At 38.4% G+C, this 18,001-nt stretch overlaps 1 protein-coding gene across 11 annotated transcripts in view; it reads right to left on the bottom strand.

Annotated features, from left to right (window-relative positions):
• SATB1 (SATB homeobox 1) overlaps window positions 1-18,001 on the bottom strand; it is a 93,280-nt gene that overhangs the window by 24,302 nt on the left and 50,977 nt on the right. For all 11 annotated transcript variants that reach the window (XM_071735540.1, XM_071735542.1, XM_071735545.1 and 8 more), the window contains 2 exons: window positions 11,105-11,317; window positions 2,695-2,850 (listed from right to left, as the gene is read on the bottom strand). In XM_071735540.1, the coding sequence (XP_071591641.1) occupies window positions 2,695-2,850; window positions 11,105-11,317 (369 nt within the window). The remainder of the gene's footprint in view (window positions 1-2,694; window positions 2,851-11,104; window positions 11,318-18,001) is intronic.

Raw genomic sequence — 18,001 nt, 5'->3', positions numbered from 1 at the left:
TAATAGCTCTTCTGTACAAAGTGTTCTAGTCAGCAGGACATTATCTGCAGTCTCCTGGCTCAGGCAAGCCCCAGCCACCTTGCAGATGCTGGCTGCTTAAAACACCCAATCAAATGTTGACCCAAATCAGTTCCAAAAAAAAAGGAAAAAGAAAAAAGGCCCTCCAAAAAACAACTATCTTTGTCTGCTGCCAGAGATGCTTTAGGTCACATATTGTTTTATACCATTTAAACTATTAATCAAGTTTTTATATCCAAAATAAGACCAGAGGAGCAATGCTGAATTTTACTTTTTTAAATTTAAAGCCATTGACCAACACATTATTATCTAATACCTGTCCTTCAGACTTTTTTGCTACAACTGGAAGCGATTATCCCAGGATTTCCAGTTGCAAGCAGGAAAGCAATACCCCCAAATTGATACAAAAATGAAACGATGGACTTGAGCAAGAGATGTTCTCTTAAAGACTGTTTGAGCAAGCCTATATTTTTGTGGCAGGGAGGCTTCTTTGCCCTAAGAAATATTTCTCTGTACCACTGACAAGCTCCAATGCACAATTTTCCACAACACAGAGATTTCCTTTAATATTTGTGGTTTTGTTACATGTTTAAGTCTTATTAATTGGGTAGTACTTAGACTAGTAGTTAGAGAAGACTCAACACATGCAATTCACTTCAGAGATTACTTCTTTGAAGCATCTATAAATGTCACTTTGGTTAACTACAGACTTTGCTCAACAAGCAAATTAAAGTTGCATTGCTTAAACTCGGGAGAAAAATAACCTCTGAGAACACAGGCATAATCTCCCCAGCAAAAGTAAAAAGAACTTTGTGTTTGGTGTTGTTAGGTTTCTATACTTGACAGCAAAGTTTGTAAAAGAATCTACATTTTACACAAATACTCTGGAAGTATTTCTGCTCCACTTTGACTACTTGTCCCTTTTTAAAGTCAGCACTGGAAGAGGTGTCCCAATTAGAACTTTTAAGACTACACACTTAAATAAATACACTATCATACAAATCAGACCAGATAATTATAGGGACTGATAGATTGGCTTCGTAGATGACTTTTGCAAAGAACTGCTATGGAAAAGGGAAGGTGTAGCACATGGACAGTTCTCTAACCCCGAGTCCTGACATGTAAATAAAGACATCTGAGGAGCACACAGGTTGGAAGCTGCTGTAACATTCTATCATAATTAGAAACATTTCAAGAGCCCTGTAATTTCCAATCAAAATTACAGTAATTTCTGATATACAAGCCATGATTCATGACAGAATTTTTACATTCCATGGGAGATTATAGTGGCCTGATGTATGACACACTGACTACAGCACTAACAAACAATTCAGTTTAATGTTTAAACAGCACTTGCTGTTTAGAATCCAACAATAAAAGAAACATATTATTGTAGAAATTATCACTTTGACAGTGATTGAAGGGTAGGCAGGCATGTGGCCTATAAAGCTGTAATTTTTACAGTCCACAGCTTGAGTTTAATCATTTTGAGATAACATTTCCAAAATATCCCTTTAAATTTTCCTTATAGCATATACCTTAAGAGACAACATCCTTTCTGTACCATGAAATGGAGTAAACTCCAAAACACAAACAACACAGAAGTCAAAAGTTAGAGACTGCTAAAAGGAAAACAAGCACCAAAATGCTGACGGCTCAAGAAACATTGGTCTGATTGATAATTACTATCTTTCCCTAGAAGATGCTGAATTTTTCTGTGGAGCAATTTTAGAAAAGTAAAGGAATAGTGACTAAATGGATTTAACATTTAACCTAAAATGAAAGTTCAGCATTGCAAACATTACTGCCTTTACCATCTTTTTCAAGCATTGGTATAATTGTGGTTCTAGTCTTTCAAATTTTTCTGTATGTTCTTCCCTTACTTGCTTCTTTTGCATTCCCACTTAAATCAATGCTTTTGCACACTTGGGTAATTTTTCTCAGAAGACATGTCACTTAGAATAATCACACCCAACAAGCACCTACTGATTTCCCTCTCTTGCCACTAAACCTGACAGAAATTCTTCAGTTCAAGAAAACAGAGTAGGAAACCACACAACAAAGGCTTAAAACTGAATATACAATCTGTATGTCTGCACACATGCAGGTAACCAACCACCCATCGTATTCCAGATTATACTTGTTTTCTCAGACATAACTTGTATTATCTGTAATATGTTGGGTTATTTTTTTTGCTTTTGATATGGAGAGGGATGCCCCACCTCCTGTGCACAGCCTCACCAGTGGGTGTGCTGCATTTCTGATTTAGTATTTTTGGCAAAAAAGCAAACCCCAGTGCTCCTTGTTACAGTATATGTAATTACAAAACACCTAAGAACATCTAAGCCTCAAGATAAACTCAGCAATTATATACATATATTTATCTACAGCTTACACACAGCTTTTGACTGATCAGCCCAATGCTTTCTGAACCATGAAAGACCCACAGGAGTGCAGAGAAAGCACCTCAGTGGGGCCAGGAGGGAGGGATGCATCTCAGGCAGCTGCTTCTCAACCCTTCCCAGTCAAAGGTAACCAGATGTTACCTTTGGACTCAACAAGAAACCCTGAGTTGTGGCACAGGCTGCACATTTTAACTCAGACACAAGCAGATCAAAAGCAGAGGGCAGGGAAAGCAGGCAGGACAGGGAAGCCGTGGCACCACGGGAACGTTACCTGGCTTTTGGTTGCTGCAACCTTTGCAAACAGTGCTTGAGACACCTTAGCTCTCTTCATTTCCTGCTGAATCTCATCATAAATGGAAGCATTAATGTTCATGGAATTATTTTCTGTTTTTCCATTCCTCTCTGTAGCAATAGTAGCAGTTTTGACCTAGAAAATATATTTCGTGAGACATTTTTCATTATGAAAAAGTTATTTTCCTCTCTTTCCCTCCCCAAGTAGTTCCCCTTTCCATTTTATTCCTTTTATTCAATTTTGCTCTGATATTCTTTCAGCTTTTGAGAGATTTAACATTATAAGTTATCCATGGCTCGGGTAGCTGGGAAACAAGAAAATTCAGCATAATGTAACAGGTGAGTGCATCTGAAATATGAGTTATCATTAGCTGACCACTGTGAATTCCAATGTCATAAAACAAATTAAGTGGAAACATGTTAAACATTCTTATAGGGTCTTGCGAATTCTTACATGATTTCTTTGCCCCATGCAAATTAGGTCAAAATTGTAACTGCAACATAAAAGAATCTCTAATGAAATAAAAAGCTGACAGGTATATCTTGATTCATGACTTCTGTCCCATACAGTCAAATGAATAATAACTTACCAAAGTTGTGGGTTTAAATTTAACTTTCTAAAATACTATTAAGTTAATTCTTAAACTGTTTTTAAGACAACACTTATTTAGAATAATGCATACTTTAACAGCTCACTCATGAAGTCAAGACTTTCTTAAGACTATTAATTCTAGCTGTATTTCACTTATGAATATCAACTATTTATTGTTCTCGCAGTCCAGCTTACAAAAAAAGACATTATAATAAGATAGCATGTTACACCACTACATCTATGCTACATTTGCAGCATTAACGAAAACAACAAAAAAATAAACCAGTAATGACATGATGGGCAGAAGACTATCCTTTCCTTCATTCTCTGGAAATGATGGAATTGATGTTTTGACACCAAGACTCATCTCACCAAGGTTATAATGCAGTTTCTACAGTATCAGTCAAGAGGTACAGAAAATCAGCAGGGACTCAGCTAACCCTAGAATACTCTCAGTAGCTAATGACAACATCTTTATCTAGCAACTAATCTTGCAATGCTAGCCCAAGACTAGTGGGCCAGTAGTGGACACAGGGAAGGATAGACTGGATTTCTGCCAAGTACCTACAATGGGTTGGTGCAAAATCAAACCCTTAGATTTTGATTCAAACCTACTGGCTCATACTGTGGTTGCTGAGAGATGAATTAATTTAGCCATTCAAAAGTTACATGTCTAGCCTAAGTCAGTCACTCAGGCTACCTCTAAATCTAATGGGCAGAGAAGCTGGCACTTCCAGAGGGTGATTCAGCCTACTCTTAAGTATGTGTCTAACAGCACACTTTCACTATCAGTTTAATCCAGTGCAAGTCAGCATCTTCCTGTGTTCTAAAGTCCCTCGAGGATCAAAGGGAAATCATGACAACATGGTAATTCATCTTCTAATCTCATACTCTATGAGCTTTCATATCTCATGGGTCTCACGATATGAGAATCAAAGAATTTGGGTGAGAGACGTACTTAGGCAAATCATCAGCCCATTTTTTTCCTAGAAATGTCACGCTCAATTTGTGTTAACTATCCTCCACAGTGCTTTTAAGATAAAATAATCTAGTCCAGGAACTGGGAGTGCATGCCACTTTTGCTGAGTCTGATTTGTCTATCAGGCTTTTTGGGAGCTGTGCTAACACATGCCCATTAGCTGCAAGGGGCAAAACCCCCGCAAGAATGAGGCGTCCACTCACCCTTCCACCTTCCTCCTTCTGACAGGCACTAGCACTTTCTGGTGTCTGAAAACAGGAGTTGAAAATGCAGTTTATCATGTGGTTTGCTTTAATCTGAAGACAATTGGCACTTTGCAGCTGTGACCTGGAGAGTGAAGGCGTTTCCTTTTCTGTGGTGTGACATTTTATAGGTGACACTGCAGGAGAAGATGCCCAAGCCTGGGCCAACAGCTGCTCAGAAACATCTGAGGCACCTGGCACTGGGAGGAGCAGCCCTAGGAACCTTCCCACTGCAGTGGTAAAAGACATGCCTCATACTGGGCAAATCAGCATGGGGCCACAAGAACAGGGGCCTCTCCTGAACACTGTATAGTGAAATAATTTGAAAAGTGCAAAATTATTGGCAATTTTGTAATCTTTACATGAAACGGATTCGCTAAAAGGTAGGTGACAACCAAGGGGGATGTTAAATATACAATTGGAGATAGGCTTCTCTGCTTGCACTTAAAAATCAGGCTAAGCTAAATTGGAAAACGAAAAAGTGATTGTTTTGTCAGCATACTTTCTTGGACTTTTGGCAAAGTTATTTCAGTCCTTCCCTAGTAAATATTTTAAACTTGTAACTACTCTTTGAGAGCCTGGAAGGGGGGGACAAGAAGACAAAGGTATTCAGCTAGCATTCACAAGCCCGTGGTATCTTTCACAAAGGAAACACTTTATAATCTTGATCAAAATGCCTTTTCTTCCGTAAGCACACTGCTGCCTTTGTGATTGCTACTCATCTTCAAAAGACAACTTCACCTTGCAGCAGCACTTCATAGGCCACTTAACCAAGCTCTGGTTAACCCAGAGTACAAAAAAACCAGGCTTCATAAACCATGCTGAAGACATAATTTAAATTTTGCACCTTGGTCCACACTTTTCAATGCACAATTTAATATGGACATGCACTTAACCCAAGGGAAGAACTAAAAACCCTCATTTTGGATGGCAAATCAGATCTAGTACTACACGGGTACAGCAAACTCAACAGCATTTGTCACCAAAGTGAAAAACAACAACAAAAAAGAAGACTCCTATTGCCCTACTCCCTTCTCTTGATATTTAATTAAGAAGTAAACAACAAAAAACACTAGTATGTACTTCAAAATGCCATATTAGTCCAAAGAGCTTCAGGAAAATGTAAGTCTTAATGTACTAAACTGATGGGCTTGGGGATTATTGAGAGATGTTGTTCATAGTCCCTGTCTCTCTCCAATTTACATCATTGGCCAAGTATAAATATTCATCCTCTGCCTCTTCACAATTTCTCTTCGAAGATCAGGTATAGACTGTGGCTGGACTAGATGTACCATTGGTCTGCTCTGGTCTGATGAATCCCATGCAATAATCTTAATTAACCTTTTGGAGAATATCCATACATAAAACTGTTTCATAATTCATACACAGCAAACATCTAGGCTGTTGTGTTGAATTTACAATTGAACTTTATCAAGACAAAGGCTGTTTGAAAAAACACCCTCCTCCTCAAAAGAACCCAACAGAAAACAAAAAATCCTGCAGCAGTGCAACCTCAGGACTTGGGAAAGAAGGTGGAAAAAGTATTCATTTTGGAAATAAAACCAAAAAGCCATAATCACTGATCTCATCCACAATTAAACACAACCTCTCACCCCACCCACACTTACAGCCACATTCTCTGTTTAGGAGAGAAACCACACATCAGCTAATTTTTTTTTTTTTTTTTTTCTTTTTTGGCAGTAACCAAATTTTGCAAACACTAACTGGGAGGGGAGAATCAGAAACTTGTTTGTCCATATTCCTATCAACAATCAATTTAGTCATTTAGAAAGACCTGAAAAACAACCAAACCACATCCGTCCCCTCCTGGCCTGCCCAGGTTCTATCTTCTCATCAAATACGAATTATTAGAGTACCAAGAAGTTCTGGATTAATTCAATTTTTCTAAACAAAGGACAGGTCGTTATACAAAGAATAACCAATCTGAAGAGGTTTTCACAAACATGGAAGCTCATTTCTTCCCCATCAAAACTGAAACAAAAAAATCTCTTATAACACATTCTCATAAGTACTGTTTTAGCTTGGGAACAAAAATCTTCTTTAATCCTGGTTTAGCTTTTAATATTACATCGTACATTAAAATTCATAAAGTAGTTCATTCCAGGCAAAACAAACTACTTTTCAGTTCTGCTCTGCAAATAGCACAGGAGGTACAATAAATGCTGTTGCTTTCAGAACAGCTTTTATCAGGACAAGGTTTACTACTCCATTATTACAGTGGCGCCTGGAAGTGCAGTTATAGTTAAGTGTCGGGGTTTCCATTAACTCTTCTCCGTGGTGGTTTTTGCAGGGGGGGTGAGAGGGTTGCATTTATTATTTTGTTCAGTTTTACTTTCATTAAAATGCAAGTTGGCTCAATGACTATCAACCGAAATCTCAAATTCTGCAGACTTAAAAAGAAAATTTTTGCTGGTGGTGACTTATGGTGTGAATGCATCTTTGAACTCCAGGACTCCACCATCAAGCTTCATGGGATCAGGTGTTATCTAGAATTCCTTACAATGGAGGTTCACTGGTCCTCAAACACCAGAAAAGCAGTAGCCTCCTCAAGACCACTCTTCCAAGAGTAACATCCTACCTCTGAAACCCAAGCTGAGATTGCTTTAGCATGAAGGAACAGTTATTTATCTGTAGACAGAGGGAAACCAGGATTATACCAATGAAAATCAAGGGTTTTGTCAATTGAGTACCCAGAACTATGACTCATGAAAGAGAAGTGGATACTTCTCAAAACATCACCTTGTTAAAATTATCTTCCTCTCTTGACATTATACATACTCTGTTTTTATACAGGATTGTGAGGAGCCCCAAGAATTAGTGCAAATTTTCTTTGGGGAATATGGGTGGTGAGAGGGATTCTTCCTCAGCTCTGCTGAAATGGAGATTACTTGTTCTGAGAAGGAAACATTCAAAACTGCAGAACAGCTGACAAGTTTTATCCAGCATATTTGGGAAAAGAAAATCTGTGGCTTGGTCAACCCTCTTCATCCTCTCCCAAGCTGTACTAAGGAGGAGAGTGCACTCCCACCCCTGGAACTGCCCAATGAGAAGAGGACATCTCTAGCATCTCCCTGGGAAACTCCATCCACCCTGAACACAGCTCCACATTCAGCATCCTCTTAAGTATCCCCACATCCTCTTGTCCCCACACAACATGCAACACTCATCCTCTGAGCCTGACTTAGGGATATCCAGAAAGGATGTGATCTGCAAGATGAAGGTGTTGAAGAGGTGAAAATAAATAAATAAAATAGAACAAGAAAGGGTATTTTTTTTAAGTTTCTGCTAGATTAGAAAAGTTAAACTGTAGTATACATGCAGAATGTAACTGAAGGAAACGCTAATATTATAAACTCCACTGCCCCAAGGAAAAGCCTGACAGACAGGCTTCTCTCCCAGAGGTGGTTTGATGAACAACATCTAAGGGAAAAAAATCTTGTGTACATTGTTGCCTCACTTTCAGTCTGACAGTGTGGGAGACAGTAAGCAGACATTTACAACCTGACCAGCTTAGAGGGCTATACATATATCCCAGAAGCTCATGCATTAGAGGCTAATGATTTCAATTAAAAAAAAAAAAAATAAAGTAAGATTTCGCTTTTTTGTTTAAGTCAGAGAGAAAGGGAAAAGTAAGGGGGACAAAGAGCTTCTTAAAGGATTTCAAAAAAGAATTGGAAACAATCCAGATACATTAGCTCAAGTAGACACTAGTAAGAATGCTGTAAAAATGAGATAAATTCAACACAGTTCCTTCTAACTCAGGCCCCAGGGTTTATGCTTGGTAAGTTCTTACTATTCTATCAGACCTCCGAGGTCACGCTTTCTGTTTTTTCATGCAAGAATATGCAAAATTCACAGAGAACAAGCTCAGCTGCTAAATGGTTAAGTCTGCTCTACTGTCTGGCTACCAGTTGGCAACACAAAAATGCAAAATAGACCCTTTTCAGGATGTTTATTTTCACATCCTTCCGAAACTGATAACTTGCAATTGCAAAATAAACCTTCATGTGTGGCACATTAGCTCTCATTTTTCATGGTTTCATAGTTTAATTGTTTCAAATGTTACACTGGTCTAAAGATTTAATATTAAATATGTTGGCTCTTGCGTAAATTCTGTTGTCAGGATAAATGGTCTGTTTTGTCTTTCAATGGTTATCCAAGAAGCTAAGCTAGAAAAAATATGCTGTATTACTGTATAGTGAGCTTTAAAGAATTACTTATAATAAATTTAGTAGTAAGGATGCTAGTAGTTTTATTTCCTTAGTATCAAATATTCAATAAACTGTGGACATTTGGGGGGTGTGGAGTCTGTTTTGGTTTGTATTAATTTTGCAGTATCCAGGCTATATTTCTGCTATGATTTGTATAGCTACACTTGCCAGTTCAGCAACTATAACTAGTTCATTATTATTTTTAGCATTAAATACTGTACTTATGTTAATAACACAGATATTTGAATTTGCAAATTTAGGGTTCACAGGTGGCAAGTGCTACATGTGTTTATAGGTGGGTAGATCTGGTAATGTGTAAAAAGGCCATCTAGAATCCCATCTCAGAGGTTCTGACACCCTTGATCCATCAGCTAAGTGCAACTGTTTCACTGAATAACACAAAACAATACAAGAGCTAGAAAACAACTGTTTTTTCCTGCAGACTTTAAGCATTAGTTTATAAGGCTTCCTTGTTAACCAACCTGTTTTCCTCTTGAAAAGGATTAAAAAAACCCAATATGATGTTTCCACTTTGAACTGTCATGATTAAGTTAATTATATGTCTGACTACTACTAAAAGAATAAAATATAATTATGAACAAGAACACAGTAGAGACAGATGCCCCCCCTCCAATCCTGAAATTTGGACTTACTTTGACAGTTAGGAAAACCCTTAGGTCTCACTTTCCTTCTGACTGCAAGGGATTTATACACTTTAAAGTGTGAATTAAAAGCAATAAAGGACTACCTCTGACTCCACATCCTTCTGGAAAGTCCTGTAATTAACTCTGTTCTTTAGCTGTGAAATTGCCCAAGACCACTTGAGACAGAGTGAGACATTACCTTGGCAGAAAGAGATAAGTTAAGAAAGAGGTTTAGCCTTTGCTCTGAATTACCTGGGCTGTGGGAGCAGGTACAGATATTAAAACAAACTCAAATGTTATTTTAAACACAGTTATCTATATTTAACTACTTCCCTCTAAAGCATCCTTTATCTTGAGGAGTATCTATAGTGGATTTCACAGACTAAACTCAGTTAATGATAACAAAACTAGACCATTAGCACAGTCTGGTTTTCTATTAATTTTTTTTTTTTTCCTCTTGTGAAAAGCAATGCAGGTCAAAGTGATCTTCTGTCCTCTTTTTTCCCACAATTGTGTTATTCATTACTTCAGTGTGGTCCTTAGCATCCACTAGCTGCAGGAAAATGATTAAAATTGGAGGGACGCATAGCATTCAGCATAGGTATGGAATACAGTCATAGACACATGCCTAAGCCTGGTTAGTGGAAAAACTCTTTGTGTTTGTATCGTCAACCATCACAAAATTCCCACAATCCCAAAACCTTTTTTTGTATAGCAAATCTAGACTGTGTGTACTGTACAATTCCCACATGTCTGTATATCAGTATTGTCCTTGCATAGGTACAACCCTGAGCCACAGCAATGCATAGCATTTAAGAAAAAGTACGCTGTATTTTGAAGTGTTTCATTCACAATTGCATTTCTTCTTTATGGAAATCCTGTGCATTCCTATGGCTCACACCTATATTTCTCATGTACCCTAAAACCAGCATAAGAGTTTCCTTCATGGACACCAGGACTACACCATCTATCAGACTTCATAATTTTTGAAGAGTTCAACTAATAGTCCACTACATTTTACATAATTCAATAGGAGTTTCATTTGAACAAACATTAAATGAAGTTTTAATGAACTTTCAGAGCAATGGATAGAGCAAGTCTGTTCTGTTATCCAGTTGTCTATAATGCTCAACCTGGCGAAAGCATGCCCAGCATTTTGGGATGAAGGCTTCCTTCACCCATCCCTTTAGTTTTACCTGTTATTTTTCTGGAAGATAATTTGAAGGCAATGTAATGTACTCGTATTTCTATTTACATTCCCACTCAGTTTCATGGTGCAAATCCTTCAAAAACTCTATCTGAATGTCTTACATTAAACCCAACACTTGAGAATTACAGGAAAAAAAAACCAAAACAGCTGAAAGCCAGCGTGTTCCAGGCCCAGTATATCTTGTATCTCAATAAAACAAGAAGAAAAACTCTGTAGGGGCCATAATGGATAGAATTTATCTTAAAACAAGAAAATAGCTAGTAATAAACTGCTGCTATCATCCATTATATTTCTTAAATTTAATTTGTGATATGCACTGCAAATAATGATTCTACGAGCGTTTAAAAAAAAAAACCAAAAAACAAAACCCAACAAAAATACCGCAACAATAAAAAGAACAGAAAGCTTTCTTCTTTTTACGAAAGATATCACCCAGCAGGGCAGTGAGAAACCCCAAGAAGCAGATCTCAAAGACAGAGAGAGTGGTTTACTTGTGGAGGCCGAGTGGGCGGTGTGCTTATGAGAGGTGCGGGGCCCATTGCAGAGGCTGCGTTCAAGCTCCTTTCCCTTTCGTCCTGGTAAATTCGATCTCGTTCGGCTTCTGGCAGCTGCAAGAAGTTCTGCATAGCCCGAAGGTTTACCAGTAAAGACTGCGAGGCAGTCTTGGGATCCTCTTCCTTTCGGAGGATTTCTGAGAGCAAGCCCTGGAGAGAGGGAAGAAAAAAGTTAGCCCCTGGAGAGTTAGCCCAGGTGAGTGCCTGTGAAACCATGCTTTGCAAAGCCACTGCTTATCAGCCCTCAGTCTTCTTTCCACTGGGCTGAGAATAACAGCAACAAATGCACTATTCACTCTGCACAGGAATATATTAATTAATGGCACGTTAGGTAACAGAGAGCCTCAGTTGCCTTCATTTTATCAAGCATTTGTTTTACATACAACATAAACTGAATCTGCCTAAATAGGTCACCTTCCTTTTACTGGCCATGAAAACTTTCAGTCAACAGACAATCACAAGATGTTAAGAATAAGTGAAACACAGATAGTTCAAAGGCATAACACTGGGGTGTTCTCAGGCTTTCCAAACAAAATGCATAGTCAACCTAAATAAATGGCTTTCCACATTTCTAGCAACTTAAAAGAGCTCTTCAAAAGGAAGTGACATCTCACCACTAATCTGAGATGATAAACTCACAAAGTTCCTTATGTATTGATGTCTAATGACTCTAAGTCCGTATTTTTGTTTTGAAAATTGTATGTTGGAGCTTAACAACAAGCAAGGAAAGTCACTGTTGGATGCTCCCCCTCCTTCACCTTCCTTCTCCTCCCACTGTCCACCTCTCCCAACTAGGACAACACCAACCCAGTTACTGGTCTGGATTATTTGACCTCCTGCTGTTCAGGTCCCATTTACTAAGTCCAGCTACCACTGTTGTCCTTTGACCATTTTCAGAGCAAAACAATAGACTGAAGCAAGCGCTGGGGAATGTAAGGAAAACAACAGCATTAAGGGAAACAGGTCTAGCAGTGAGCCAGAGATGGGCAGGTTGCAGACAACAGGATGCCACCAGTAGCTTGTACAGATCACATCAAGTTTTGAAACTGGGAGTGCAACTGCAACTTTAATGTCAACAGGTTATTGAAACCTTCCTCTGCTTAATTGTCTTCTTAAATATGTCAGGCATGCAAAATGATCTAGGGTCCTTAAATAAAAAGATGGTGACAAGTAACGTTTTGCAAAAGCAAATGTGAACCTCTTGCTAGAACAAATGCTGTTGCCATGCTGAAGGCTTAGGCTCTATGATCTTTCATGGTCCCTTCCAACCCCTAACGTTCTGTGATTCTGTATGATGAGGGCAGGTTCTGTACTAGGCTTTTGTTGCTTGTGTACCAAAAGAACATGGACACGATTTTTAAGAAATAACACAACCTAATGTTTCTTCTCGTAAAGAGCTGTTCTAAGTTTTTTTTTTGAAAATTAAGAGATGAATGGAGGGAGGGGAGGCAGGCAATAAAAAAGCTAAAACTAAGAGGGGCAATCCTGACTGGACATAACCCTTCCTAAGGTAATGCAACAGATAGCTACGGACCAAGTATCAGCCTCCTCAGTAGAGAAGTCTGATGCTTACAGCACATGGAAGTTGACACCTCTCTCAAAGGCCCTACCCTGTTAGGCAAAACCCCCTTATGAAACTGTTGCTGCACAGCCACTGCTCTTGGGAAGCTGTTCTTTGGCAGGGGCAGAGCCCACAAAGTGCAGCTCTGAGCTCTGCATTTGCCCCTGTTGCCACTCCATCTCTTGTCTGTGCCGGCACACATAAGAGGGAAATGGGATGAGAAACATGAATAGCCTTTGAAACCCTAAGCTTGAAAAATAATTTGAAAAATATAATAAATAAATAAATAAATAAATAAATTTTATGGGGCATACTTTCTTACCACTATTCTTCATCCCTCCTCTTTTCTGATATCCAGGCAGAGACTACTTAAAAGGTAAATAAATTAGTTCCAGAGAAAAAAAGGCAGTTCAGTGGAGGATAAGTTTTAGGTTTTTTCTAAATTATTATTTTAGTAATAAATTACATTAATGTATACATAAATTGAATTATTGTCTACCACTTTTTTCCTACTTCTAAGTACTTAAACCCATATTTACCATTGTTTGTCAACGGTAGGGTTACATGACCCATCCTCCAAGGGTGTAAAAAAAATAATATAAAAAATTGTTTTGTGCCACTGGAGACAAGGCAAAGCTGTCTGAAGAGCACAGGATGTAGGATGGAGGTGTAAACACATGTGATTTCTGACTGCTACTATTCTGAAAACAACCATACCAGGATTAAAAAGTAGAAAGAAAAACTAAACTGGAGTGATCACTGGCAGGAGAGAACCCCTTACTAACAGCCATCCTACTGTTAGCCACAGGAAATGTCCTTGAAAAATACTTTAGCCCATAATAGAAAATATTTGTTCGTATAAGCCTTTGCGACACAGTGAGCAGCTAAAAAAAGCAGAAAAGGCTGGTTTTCTTCTATAACTTCCCTCCCAGTCAAATAAGTAAAAAAAAAGAAAATTGTTTGTTTTGGGTTTTTTTTTCCAGTTTTCCTGTATTTGTCAGATAACCATTGCTGCAGGACACCTCTTGGTGATTACAAATGCCATTAAGTATGCATTCCCCTCTCCTCCCCCATCACTGCCATGACTTTCTGCATGAGCTTGGAGCAGAGGATACAGATGTTGAGAAAGGAAGGGAAATGAGAGAGAACAGGGAGAGGGCAAGGAGGAGGTGTTTGCTTATAGGAGCTTTGAACCTAAAGGTCAGAATATGTGAGGAAATAACAGAAAAACAACACATAGTACCAGGTGCAGCCAAAAACTTACAACACAGTTTGCCTGCTTCAAGTATTACTTCATTGCTACTGCTTCAATTTTCTGGGCACAAAACTACAGCTAAATATTGTCAGGCAAGATGAAAAATGGAAAAATCCTAGAAAGAAAACATCAGTTCTCACACATCCTGCCCCATCCTGACGTGCAGAAATTTACTGTTCATTTTACCAGGTTTGAACTGGTTTGCCAAGATCCAGGCCTTGGTGTGATCTCCTGGTACTGTACCTTAGGATGCATAAAAGCTAACTGCTATTCTGCACAGATACTTTAAACAATGCAGACTCAGAGTCCTCCTCTCTTTTCCTCCCTTAGATTCTTTTCACACTGGAAATGTATTTTCTTAAAATACAGTTACCAGGTCCAATTGATAAAAAGAAAGTTTACACGCCATCACAAGTATAATTCATTACTAATTGCACAAAAATGTTCAATAAATATTATCAAGGCTTTCAGAAGCTAATTATGAATTCTTTAAAACTGGAGATAAACGAAAGTGTCTGCCAATATGAACAAAAGCGATGCCTGTCTGGCCCCCCGTTCGTCTCCTCTTTGAGTGTAATCACTGATTCAAACAGATTTTATCAGCCTGACAGAACTTCAAAGCTTCCAGAAGAAAAATGCAATTTGCCCAAACCACCCCGAAACATGCAGAACATCCTGGAACGCTCCCCTTTTGCGTTGCGTGGTGCTCCCACCCCATGTCCAGGTGGAAGATTATTTGCAAGCTCCACCCACAAGCCTGGATCCCTGCCAAGTAAGTTCCAAGCAGACACATTTATCTATGTCGCTTAGTAGCAAAAGGAGAGCTGTCATGATAGTGTAATAGCACCTTTTTACCTTTTATTCAATAGTGATATGGATAGCGTGCTTTTTCTTAAATTACACTACGAAGAATTATATGAATACAGTGGCAATTTCTGTTATACTTAAGCAGGCAAATTTCTCTCTACCACATAATTTACAGAACTCAAATTCAATAAAACATTACATGATGGTCCATTACTGTTATCAATTTTGAATAATCCATCTTCATTTTTCATTTTACTGGAAAATAAAGTGTGCCAAAGACAAAGTGGAATTAAAAAAAAAAAAAAAAAAAAAAGTGCTTGAGAAGGTGGTTTGTGTAAACTTAGATTTTGGTTTAAAATTACACAGAGCAGTTTACTGCATCCAAGTGTTCTCCCTAGAAATAGCAACTTCCCAGAATTATCATGAACACAGGCCTAAATACAGAGAAGTTTTCACAGATGAGAAAAGGCATTATAAATGAACAAAAGGCAATGTATCCCAGCAGCTAATATTTTAAACAAGCATAGGGGTGAAACAGAAAGGAGGAGGAGAGAAAAGGTATCTGCAGAAACACCGAGGAGTACTCAAAAACCTTGAGATGAAAAAACTGGTGTGAAGAAGAAAAATTACAATAATCAGATATGGCAAAAGCAGCAAAAAGTACTCCCCCTCCTTTTGTGGAGATGGAGCTGAGAGGTCACCTCCATACACCAGCACCCAAGTTCATTCAGCAGATGTTATGGTTGAAAGTGTGAGCAAATAGCAACAAGCAGCCCCGAGTCACAGTTCCAACCACAACCATGACTAACACAATCCCTTCCTCATGCAGGACCTTCATGTTACCCAGCTGTGCACCAGGTTAAGCTATGCCTTCAAGTCAAGTGTCAGCTTTGCTTGTGGGAACCCAAGCTTTCTGTTTCCTGGCTCGTGTTTACATTTAAAAACAGCGAGACAGAAATGGCAGAGGAGTTTGTTTATTTGGTTAGGGCTACCAAGGTGGCTCAGCCCAACAAATCCGATGCTCCACTCCAGCTCTTTCAATAAGAACAAAACAGTGGAGAGAACCTCCCAGATTAATTGCAAATTTGCAGGGGTGGGCTGAGTCTCTCTGCTGATGGGAGGCAGCTGTGGGGCATCGTGCTCTGGGGGGCTGCCACCATGCACTGGCACTGTCACCCCAGTGCCACCCAGGTCAGCAAGCTCATCATAAATGCTTACTTTCTGTGGCCAGCAGAGCACAGGAAAATACTGAACTTGCTCTTTTGAGCAGAGGTGTATGCACAGTGCACTGACATCAGCTGGAAAAAAAATTGTTTATTAATTCAGTCAAATGGCAACCGAAATACTTGCCGTTCAATTTACCAAAATTACCCAGAGAGAGACCAGTAGACACATTTAGTAGCTATGCTTGAGGTGAAACTCGGATCTGCTCTCACAAATCCTCACTCAACAAACTTTTCCTCGGTGCATTACAAAGAGTTGCTAACAGGATTCAAGCTGTTTCTTTGCAGCTGGTGTGCTGGAATCACAACTGCTGAAGGACAAATAGAACTTCAGACCCCACTGTGCTCTGAAGCCTTCCTAGAAGGCCCACTGAGAAATTTTGCATGGGGAGAGCTGCTCTGCTCTCCAAAATCACTTCTGCTTCCTACAACAATTGTTCTATTGTATCTATAGAGATGCTAATTTTCATTCAAGTAATAGCTATCTTGGACACAGCTTTGATTAAACTTTGCAAGGCGCATTCCTGAGAACTACATGTTTTTGAAACTTCCATTTTGAAGTTAAGAGCAGGGGGGAAGTTATCCAAAAGACATTAAGGACACCCTTTTAATTTTCTGAGTTCTGGCTGAGAGGTTTTTTTTTTTTTTTTCTGCCTTGTAAATAGATGATAACTAAAAAAAAAACCAAAAACAAAAACTACCCTTCTTTTCAGGAGAATTTTTACCATATTATTTCCTTTGGACTGGGAAGAAGCAGAAATATTTCTAATTGACATTCTTCTAGAAATTATTGGAAATTAGGGCCATGTGTTGAATTACCATGTTAAGCTGGTATAACGTCCTTTTCCCATTCTGTATTCATACTGCAGAGCACAAGTCTGTAAAAGGTTTCAGCACCTTGAGCCAATTTAACCAAAGTCTGTATTTACTGCGAAAACATTAAGTCAAATTACTACTAGTTTGTAGCTCACTTCCTTTCTTAACTTTTACACTGAAAATAAATCTCTCTTTCATCTGAGACTATATCTCAACATCAGGAGGTTTTGGCGTAGAACTCCTAACTGGTTTCAGTGAGATCTTCTGCCTTCAGAAACCGATGGCATTATATGGTCCCTGGACACGGCTCAAATATGCTTATGACAGTCTCAAAAATGTCAGTGGTAAGCCTGAGTTAGCTTTTTATCTCAGAAAACAGTAGATGAATTTAAACAAGCATTTTCTCTTGCTCTAGCCAGGAAAAAAAAAAGAAAAGAAAGAAAAAAAAGAGACAAAGATACTACATCCATCTTAGAAAATAACATCTAAATAACATCAGTTATTCGAGTGCTGCTCAGTTTAGTTAAATGTGATGTATCATTGAATAATCTGAGATAAATTCTGAACTACAGCAAGCAAAACAAATTTAAATTCTTCCTTATAAGAATCACAGGTATCTCTACTTGTATTAGGTGTTTCTGTGGGTAAAATTAGCAATTTTCAGTTTTGCAAAGGTGAAATGTGCCCACATCAAATTCCTCTGGATTCAATGGGGGCTTTGCTTTATACTAAAAGTAATCTGAGATATTTTTTGGCAACACTGAGGCTAATATTGCCTAGGCTTCTAGTATTATTCTTTTCTGTTCCTTATGTTTGCTACAATAAATAACCAATACTAGAAAATGTTATGTATCTAGCTGCAAACACTTAGTTGATTAGCTAACACAATTTTTGGATGGACGGAAACAACTCTGTATTCTTCCAAGGAAATTTGGTTGAAAATTGCCCAAATATATTACACAGGTATTTCATATCTCTTAATGGGATTTGTTTTCAACATTCATTCTGGAGCTTCCTTCCAGGTTTTGAGTCATTTTGAATACATTTTACCAAGTTGGTCCATCAAAACATCTGTGGAAGAAATGAACTTTATTATTTTATTAAACTTTGTAGTAAGAAAAATATATAGTAATAAGAAATCAGTATTTTCACTAGAAATCTGGTTCTACAGT

The sequence above is a fragment of the Heliangelus exortis genome, chromosome 2, assembly GCF_036169615.1.
Source record: "Heliangelus exortis chromosome 2, bHelExo1.hap1, whole genome shotgun sequence".
Classification (NCBI taxonomy): Eukaryota; Metazoa; Chordata; class Aves; order Apodiformes; family Trochilidae; genus Heliangelus; species Heliangelus exortis.
Note: the sequence above shows the minus strand (reverse complement) of the source record. Positions and strands in the feature narration are given on the sequence as shown.